A 9,683-nucleotide genomic window follows, 5' to 3' on the forward strand; every position below is an offset into this window, starting at 1 on the left:
TACCTTCAAACTCAGTGCCTCTTTGCTTGACATCATGGGAAAATCTAAATAAATCAGCCAAGATCTCAGAAAAAAAACATTGTAGACCTCCACAAGTCTGGTTTATCATTGGGAGCAATTTCCTAACGCCTGAAGGTACCACATTCATCTGCACAAACAATATTACGCAAGTATAAACACCATGGAACCACGCAGCCATCATACCGCTCAGGAAGGAGACGCGTTCCGTCTCCTAGAGATGAACGTACTTTGGTGTGAAAAGTGCAAATCAATCCCAGAACAACACCAAAGGACCTTATGAAGATGCTGGAGGAAACAGGTACAAAAGTATCCATATCCACAGTAAAACAAGTCCTATATCGACATAACCTGAAAGGCCGCTTATCCAATTTGAAGGCAATGCTACCAAATACTAATTGAGAGTATGTAATCTTCTGACCCACTTGGAATGTGATGAATGAAATAAAAGCTGAAATAATTCTCTCTACTATTATTCTGACATTTCACATTCTAACAATAAAGTGGTGATCCTAACTGACCTCAGACAGGGGATTTTTTACCAGGATTAAATGTCAGGAATTGTGGAAAAACTGAGTTGAATGTATTTGGCTGAGGTGTATGTAAACTTCTGACTTCAACTGTATATTTGATATTTTTTTTACTAAGAATTTGTGTTTTTTGGTTTGTATGTATGAAAGATTACTCAAAAATATGCCTTCATTTGTTGTTTTTTTCTTCTCTCTTCTCTCTTCTTCTTTTTTAATGATGAGTTTTGATTGATTGTGCTCATGTATAAACACTTAGATGTTTATTGTATGATTTGGATATTGGTATTTCAAAATGTAAATACTTTTCCAGATGAATAAAATGTGTTTCTTGATTTTTAACCTTGAAAACTCTCAAATTTTAATTGCATTTCATTGAGTTAATTTGTGTAGCAGACATCAAGCTGAAAATGTAATGACTTTGCAACATTTATATCTGAATAAAAGTCTAAATGGATATTTGTTTAACTGTGTTAGTCATTAGTGGACATTCATTCTACATCTACATCTATTTAATGTTTTTGGAGGAGCAGTATAGACCCAGATGGTTATTACATCATGTTGGAGCAGTATAGACCCAGATGGTTATTACACCATGTAGGAGCAGTATAGACCCAGATGGTTGTTACATCATGTAGGAGCAGTATAGACCCAGATGGTTATTACATCATGTAGGAGCAGTATAGACCCAGATGGTTATTAAATCATGTAGGAGCAGTATAGACCCAGCTGGTTATTGTTCCATCATGTAGGAGCAGTATAGACCCAGATGGTTATTACATCATGTAGGAGCAGTATAGACCCAGCTGGTTATTATTACATCATGTAGGAGCAGCATAGACCCAGCTGGTTATTGTTACATCATGTAGGAGCAGTATAGACCCAGCTGGTTATTATTACATCATGTAGGAGCAGCATAGACCCAGCTGGTTATTGTTACATCATGTAGGAGCAGTATAGACCCAGATGGTTATTACATCATGGAGGAGCAGTATAGACCCAGCTGGTTATTGTTACATCATGTAGGAGCAGTATAGACCCAGATGGTTATTACATCATGTAGGAGCAGTATAGACCCAGCTGGTTATTATTACATCATGTAGGAGCAGCATAGACCCAGCTGGTTATTGTTACATCATGTAGGAGCAGTATAGACCCAGCTGGTTATTGTTACATCATGTAGGAGCAGTATAGACCCAGATGGTTATTACATCATGTAGGAGCAGTATAGACCCAGATGGTTATTATTACATCATGTAGGAGCAGTATAGACCCAGCTGGTTATTGTTACATCATGTAGGAGCAGTATAGACCCAGATGGTTATTACATCATGTAGGAGCAGTATAGACCCAGATGGTTATTACATCATGTAGGAGCAGTATAGACCCAGATGGTTATTATTACATCATGTAGGAGCAGTATAGACCCAGCTGGTTATTATTACATCATGGAGGAGCAGTATAGACCCAGATGGTTATTGCACCATGTAGGAGCAGTATAAACCCAGCTGGTTATTGGTACATCACGTAGGAGCAGTATAGACCCAGCTGGTTATTGGTACACCATGTAGGAGCAGTACATTGGAAAGGCATTTCTCCTGTGTGTGTGCTAACTGGATAAAACTATTTCTCCAGTGGGAACTTCTTTATTTTGTGTGGTATTAACAAATATATAATTCTAATGTCTCCAGTTGTGTAAAATGACAAAGAAAATGCATTAAATTATTTTAGAGAAGGCATTTTTTTAAATGCATGAAACTCTGGTGACCCCCTGGTGACCCCCTGCTTAACAGCTATTAAATACCGAGATGGTATTTAATAAATACGTTTTACATCTAACAAGTCAACGCAGGAATGCATGATTCAGAAAATATTGATATGAAAGCTCACTCAGTGATTGTCATGAATTTTGGCTTGACAATTAGGTTATTTTTTGTTATATTTTACTGTCAAAATAGGGCTCCAGAATTTCAGATTTTTCTTTTCAATTAAGCCCTAGACAACCAGGTGAGGGGAATTCCTTACTAATCAGTGACCTAGACAACCAGGTGAGGGGAGTTCCTTACTAATCAGTGACCTAGACAACAATGTATTTCAACCACATACAATATGCATCCCAGCCGAACTGTAATCTTATCAGAAACATGTTTGGTCGTTTTCACAGCTTTCTGTTTCCTTAAAACCGACCAAACTGATGACATTTGGAAATGTTGCACAGAAAATATTAATTTTTTTATTGTATATTCTCTCAAGTCTCTAAACGTCTTTGATCTGCGAAAGAAGCAGAGATTACAGAGAATTTTACCGACGTCAATTAGATTGAAGCATTGTCGATGGATGACATTCTGGTGAGCAAGGGTTTATTGGGCAATCTGCGTTACCCACTCCAGTCAACAGATGGCGATGTGAGTCTTTAAGGTAATTTTTCTTGCGTGACGTATAATCTAGTGGACGGGATTCTTCTTCAACAACCTCTGTACTAGCAAACATACAACCGAAACATTGAAGCTCTTAATACCATTTTTATATGAACCTTGGTGTTTTAAACACACTGTATATTTATTTACTAGTTAATCAATTTAATTTCATATTTACGTTATCAGCTATCTGGTTCGGTATTAAGTTAGCCCAGCACTAGGCTAGTCGCTAATGCTAAATAGCTAGCTAGCTCACGTCCCCGAACATGAGCTCACTAAACTACTCTTCCTCTGCTAAAGAAAATGAGGTCTGCTGGACGGAGAAAGAAACTCCAGGGCTGAACATTTACGTGAAAGGAGAAGAATTTACTGTAAAAGAAGAGGACGTGGAGGAAGCTATCACAGTGAAAGAAGAAGAACAGGACGTTACAGTGAAGGAAGAGGACGCATCAACATTGAAAGAAGAAGAGGATGTTAGAGTGAAAGAAGAGGAAGAAGCTTTCAGAGTGAAAGAGGAGGGGAATGAACAGAAAGAGGAGGGTGCCGTGTTTGTAGTGAAAGAGGAGGAGGAGGTGACTGTCACATTGAACGAAGAGGAAGAACTTTTTGAAATGAAGGAGGAGGGGGAGATTACTGTCACATTGGAGGAGGAGACCGGAGATCTGATGAACACCAGTGAGTACTGTCTGTTGTTGAACCAATGTGTGGTTTTAAATGGGCATTCTACCGATGTTCTACAGTTACCACCGTAAATGTGTTTTCACGTTAGATCAGGGGTCTCCAACCTTTTCTAGCGTGAGAACTACTTTTTAAAAATGACACATGTAACGAGCTACTCATTTTTTTGTTTCTAGCTTTCAATTAGGCACATTCTTCTTCTCATGTGGGTAAAACCACTGGGGAAGCTGCCCTTCTCCTGTCTAGGAGTGGTGCATGGGTAAAACATTTTTGGTCGATACCGATATCCAATATTTTCCTTGCCAAAAAACCTGATACCGATAAGTGATATTTAAAATTGTATCTGCCTTTTAAGCGTTCTAGTACAGTTAAATAGGTGAAACACACACACACTGACACAAACATTTATTTTGTTGGCATTTACGTATGTCCCCTTTACCAGTAAAAAAATCTAAACCTAATTATTTCACTTACTTGCTGTGCTGTTTCGTTGTTAATTTGTTCAGTCGTTTAATTCTCAACTAGGATTTCCTCATACATGTCAAGCAGGGAGGTTTCAGCTCTGTCTGTTTGTGGTTTATCTCTGGAGAGATTCATTTTTAAAATTAGAAGCTCGAACTGTTTGGGCATAGACCTGGAAAGTATGACAGAACTTTGCAGGCTATCTCTGCAGTAGATTGCAACTCCTCCCCCTTTGGCAATTCTATCTTGATGGAAAATGTTATAGTTGGGGATGGAAATCTCAGAATTCTTGGCGGCCTTCCTAAGCCAGGATTCAGACACGGCAAGGACATCAGGGTTGGCGTTCGTTCAAGTAGGAAAAACATGTTGACTCGCCCTACTTGTAGAGAAACACAAATGCCATCCTCCTCTTTTCATGTAGACTAAATCATCTAGCACTCTGTAATACAATACACATTTGTATTTTTGGTTGTCCTAGGTTACCTGTCTAAAATGTTTTCTCGCTAGCCTAACTTCATTCATGGGCAACATTAGCTAGTTAACATTAGCCTTCTACATCTAGCTACAAACCTTGTGCCAGGGGGCACAATGTTTGAATGAATAGTTGGATCAGAATAAACGTTATAATCACTGGCCAGTACGGAGAATTTAAGTAAAACCACAAGGACAAATCCCTATCTCCATCCATAGCTAATTTAGGAAAGGGACCATTTTTTTGCTAGCTTGCCAGCCACTGACTGGAGGACAAGAACACAACGAGATGCAAAAATGTAATGTTGTCTGTTAATGACATATGCTCTTGATGCGATTTGATAGGTGTGATGCCAAATGCAAACTGTCTCCACTTGACACTTGTTTTTGGTGTGCCAGGAGCAGTTGAACTCAGTTCAGATCAATGCTGATTTTCTATTATTTGTATACTTTTCTTTTAATCAAGGGTGACCAAATGCTCGCTGGCTTCACTTGCATTTTATGCTACGGAGCGGCAACAATGTCGTACTCTTTTTTTTGACCAGACAGCATCAGATAGATGGCCTACACATACAGAGACAGAGGGGCGCTGTTTCCCTCGGATGCGTTCTCCTGTGAGATACATTCAGTCTCTTGCGAAGTGAAAGAAAATGATGAAACACAGAGGGACGAAATATAAATGTATCTTGTACACTAAGGACCTGGGGAAGAGTTGATGACATAGTGTACTACTTTCTCTTGTACTCTGTTGTCAACTCTTCCCCAAGTCCTTAGCGTACAAGAGAAAGTAGTACACTATGTTATCAACTCTTCCCCAAGTCCTTAGCGTACAAGAGAAAGTAGTACACTATGTTGTCAACTCTTCCCCAAGTCCTTAGTGTACAAGAGAAAGTAGTACACTATGTTATCAACTCTTCCCCAAGTCCTTAGTGTACAAGAGAAAGTAGTACACTATGTTGTCAACTCTTCCCCAAGTCCTTAGTGTACAAGAGAAAGTAGTGAACTATGCTTTCTGTCAATATACCTGGTAAAATAATAATTATATAACAATGTTTTCTATTTTCCTAAATAATGTTTTCTGTTTTATTTTAGGGTTAGTTTATTTTTTTACTCTCAAAATTACAATTGTTAACCTCTTGAATCTAGGGGGCACTATTTTCATTTTTGGAATAATAACGTTCCCAAAGTAAACGGGCTATTTCTCAGGACCAGATAATAGAATATGCATATAATTGACAGCTTAGGATAGAAAACACTCTAACGTTTCAAACTGTAAAAATATTGTCTGTGAGTATAACAGAACTGATGTTGCAGGTGAAAGCCTGAGAAAATCCAATCAGGAAGTGACTCTTATTTAGAAACCTCTGCGTTCCTATGCATCCCTATTGACCATTGAAAGGGATATCAACCAGATTCCTTTTTCTATGGCTTCCCTAAGGTGTCACAAGACATAGTTTCTTTTATTTTATTTTTTTTAATTTTTTTTTTTTACCCCTTTTTCTCCCCAATTTCGTAGTATCCAATTGTTGTAGTAGCTACTATCTTGTCTCATCGCTACAACTCCCGTACGGGCTCGGGAGAGACGAAGGTTGAAAGTCATGCGTCCTCCGATACACAACCAACCAAGCCGCTGCTTCTTTAACACAGCGCACATCCAACCCGGAAGCCAGCCGCACCAATGCGCCGGAGGAAACACCGTGCACCTGGCCACCTTGGCTAGGTGCGCCCAGCCCACTGCGCCCGGCCCGCCACAGGAGTCGCTGGTGCGCGATGAGACAAGGACACCCCTACCGACCAAGCCCTCCCTAACCCGGGCGACGCTAGGCCAATTGTGCGTCGCCCCACGGACCTCCCGGTCGCGGCCGGTTACGACAGAGCCTGGGCGCGAACCCAGGACTCTGATGGCACAGCTGGCGCTGCAGTACAGCGCCCTTAACCACTGCGCCACCCGGGAGGCCAACAAGACATAGTTTCAGGCTTTTATTTTGGAAAATGAGCGTGAGCGACAACATTGCATCAGTGGTGGCTCTCAGAGTGATATGTGCGTAATAGTCAAATGCGGCTATTGTTTCTCTCGCTCCTACTAAGAAGCCATCTGTCCCGGTTGATATGTTATCGAATAGATATTTGAAAAACACCTTGAGGATTGATTATAAAAAAACGTTTGCCATGTTTCTGTCGATATTATGGATCTAATTTGGAATATTTTTCGGCATTGTCGTGACCGCAATGAGTCTGTCAATAGTTCCATCACATTAGAATACTTTTTTTGGGGGGGGCATTTATTTTTGAGTGTAATTCCCCTTTAATTGTGAATCTGGCCCTTTAATTGTGAATCTGGCCCTTTAATTGTGAATCTGGCCCTTTAACTTCCCGTCTAGCGAGTGAGGAATGTGCCGGTCTAGTGATGTTTCTGTACTGCTGCTAATTTCATTATTTTATATTTTACAAACAGGATTGAAGCTTTGCGTAATTTGTTTTCAAAATCTCAATGGTGTTGTTAGGTCGAAATTGTAAATGAGAACTTGTTCTCAACTTGCCTACCTGGTTAAATAAAGGTAAAATAAAAATAAAAAGGTCCTTCATATTTTAGCTATAAGGTAAGACCGACTGATCTGATTGAAATCTCTATGATACCGCATCATATACAGTGGGGCAAAAAAGTATTTAGTCAGCCACCAATTGTGCAAGTTCTCCCACTTAAAAAGATGAGAGGCCTGTAATTTTCATCATAGGTACACTTCAACTATGACAGACAAAATGAGAAAAAAACCCAGAAATTCACATTGTAGGATTTTTAATGAAATTATTTGCAAATTATGGTGGAAAATAAGTATTTGGTCAATAACAAAAGTTTATGTCAATACTTTGTTATATACCCTTTGTTGGCAATGACAGAGGTCAAATGTTTTCTGTAAGTCTTCACAAGGTTTTCACACACTTGTTGGTATTTTGGCCCATTCCTCCATGCAGATCTCCTCTAGAGCAGTGATGTTTTGGGGCTGTTGCTGGGCAACGCAGACTTTCAACTCCTTCCAAAGATTTTCTATGGGGTTGAGATCAGGAGACTGGCTAGGCCACTCCAGGACCTTGAAATGCTTCTTACGAAGCATCCTTTAATTACAACCATCTCATGTCTGATTTCATGACATTTGGTTGAAATCTTGCCTTTTCAGGGGACAGAATTAAGACCATTCAGAATCATATTGCTCATTTGATTATTCTGGATATTTATTTTTATTTTTTTAATGACCTCAGGTTATTGAGGAATCTAGTCTGGATTAAACCTCAGAGAAGACAGTTAGATAATGTGGAGGTTTTATTCAGGGTTCGTATCCACAAAGCGTGCTGAAACATCGTCACTATTCACTTTAATATAACAATGAATGAGATTGTATGGAAAGATCAGCATTCCTACTATGAGACGCTCTTGTGAATATGGGCCCAGGTCTCTCTGTTTACTAAATACTGTCTGTCTTTGGCAGGAGAGAGACTAGACTCTCACACTGACAGCGGGAAGAGTCCTTCAGGGGAACAAGACCCAGAGATGTCCAAACCAGCAAGAAGACACCACTGCTCCCAGTGTGGAAATAGTTTTTCTAGGTTAGGAAGCCTGAAATCACATGAAAGAACACACACAGGGGTGAAGCCCTATCAATGCTCCCAGTGTGAAATGAGATTTTCTCAGTTAGGGCATCTGCAAACTCATAATAGAATACACACAGGAGAGAAGCCCTACCAATGCTCCCAGTGTGGAAAGGGTTTTCGCTGGTCAGGGCAATGGAAAAAGCATGAGAAAATACACACAGGAGAAAAGCTTTAACATTGATCTTAATGTGAAAAGAGATTTACTACTTCCGGGACCCTGAAAGATCACGTACGAAAACATACAGGAGAGAAACCCTACCACTGCTCCCAGTTTGAAAATAGTTTACCCAGTGATCAGACCTGAAATCACATGACACAAATACAAATACACTGCTACCAGTGTGGAAAGAGTTTTTCCACATCAGGGTCCCTGAAAAACCATGAGCAAACACATTCCGTAGAAAAGATTTTCCGCTGTTCACATTGTGACAAGAGTTTTAGGAATTTACAGTACCTGAAAAGGCATGAGAAAAGACATACACAAGATAAGCCTTTTCACTGCTCCTACTGTGGAATGAAATGTACCTGGTTTCAGCAATTGAAAAAGCATGAGAGAATCCACAGCGGAGATAAACGTTATTAATGCTCCCAGTGTGGAAACATATTTACCCAGTTAAGGCACCTGAAAGACCATGAGGTAACACACACATGGGAGAGGCCACACCACTGCTCCCAGTGTGGAAAATAATATAAAACATCAAATGGACTTAAAGTTCATGAGAGAACACACATACTGCTCCCACACTTGACTGAGAAATATTGCCTTTGTTAATGGCACTTGATATCAAATTGTATAAAGCACTTTCCAAAATACATTTTGTTTTTTATTTAAACACCTGAACTGAAGATGGAGTATGTGAGTTTGAATGTAGATACTGATTACATTATAATTTTCAAACTCTGTGTTTTCTGTGTGTTTTTGTATCTGCGTCATTCCAGCACTACACATAATCGTGTGCTATATAGCATTTTCTCCATTGTTTATATTTGTGTTGGTGGCTCACTCTGACATTTGTGCTTTACAGAGTGTGACTTTAAGGGATTATTATGTTCACATCAGAGTGTGGCTTTAAAGGGGCAATCTGTGATTGCTACATCCATTTTCAAACTTGAAATTAAATATATACAGTTCTGGCCAAATACACTACAACTTTTGTTTATATGGTGTGTTCGGAAAGTATTCCAACCCCTTGACATTTTCCACATTTTGTTACATTACAGCCTTATTCTAAAATGGATTAAATAAATGTTTTCCTCATCAATCTACACACACAATTCCCCATAATGACATCACAATACCCCATAATGACAAAGCAAAAACAAGTTTTTATACTGGTTTGCAACTGTATTAAAAATAAAAACAGAAATACCTTATTTACTTAAGTTTTCAGACCCTTTGCTATGAGACTCGAAATTGAGCTCAGGTGCATCCTGTTTCCATTGATCATCCTTGAGATGTTTC

The 9,683-nt window shown here is 39.3% G+C and overlaps 1 protein-coding gene across 1 annotated transcript; it reads left to right on the forward strand.

Annotated features, from left to right (window-relative positions):
- The first annotated feature begins 3,003 nt into the window (after positions 1 to 3,003).
- LOC110495387 (zinc finger and SCAN domain-containing protein 16-like) lies at positions 3,004 to 9,344 on the forward strand. The gene is made up of 2 exons (XM_036942298.1): positions 3,004 to 3,637; positions 8,059 to 9,344. Exons 1-2 carry the CDS (start codon positions 3,229 to 3,231, stop codon positions 8,394 to 8,396), a joined length of 747 nt encoding a protein of 248 aa, XP_036798193.1. The 5' UTR covers positions 3,004 to 3,228; the 3' UTR covers positions 8,397 to 9,344.
- The last annotated feature ends 339 nt before the right edge of the window (positions 9,345 to 9,683 follow it).

The sequence above is a fragment of the Oncorhynchus mykiss genome, chromosome 13, assembly GCF_013265735.2.
Source record: "Oncorhynchus mykiss isolate Arlee chromosome 13, USDA_OmykA_1.1, whole genome shotgun sequence".
In the NCBI taxonomy this organism is placed as follows: domain Eukaryota; kingdom Metazoa; phylum Chordata; class Actinopteri; order Salmoniformes; family Salmonidae; genus Oncorhynchus; species Oncorhynchus mykiss.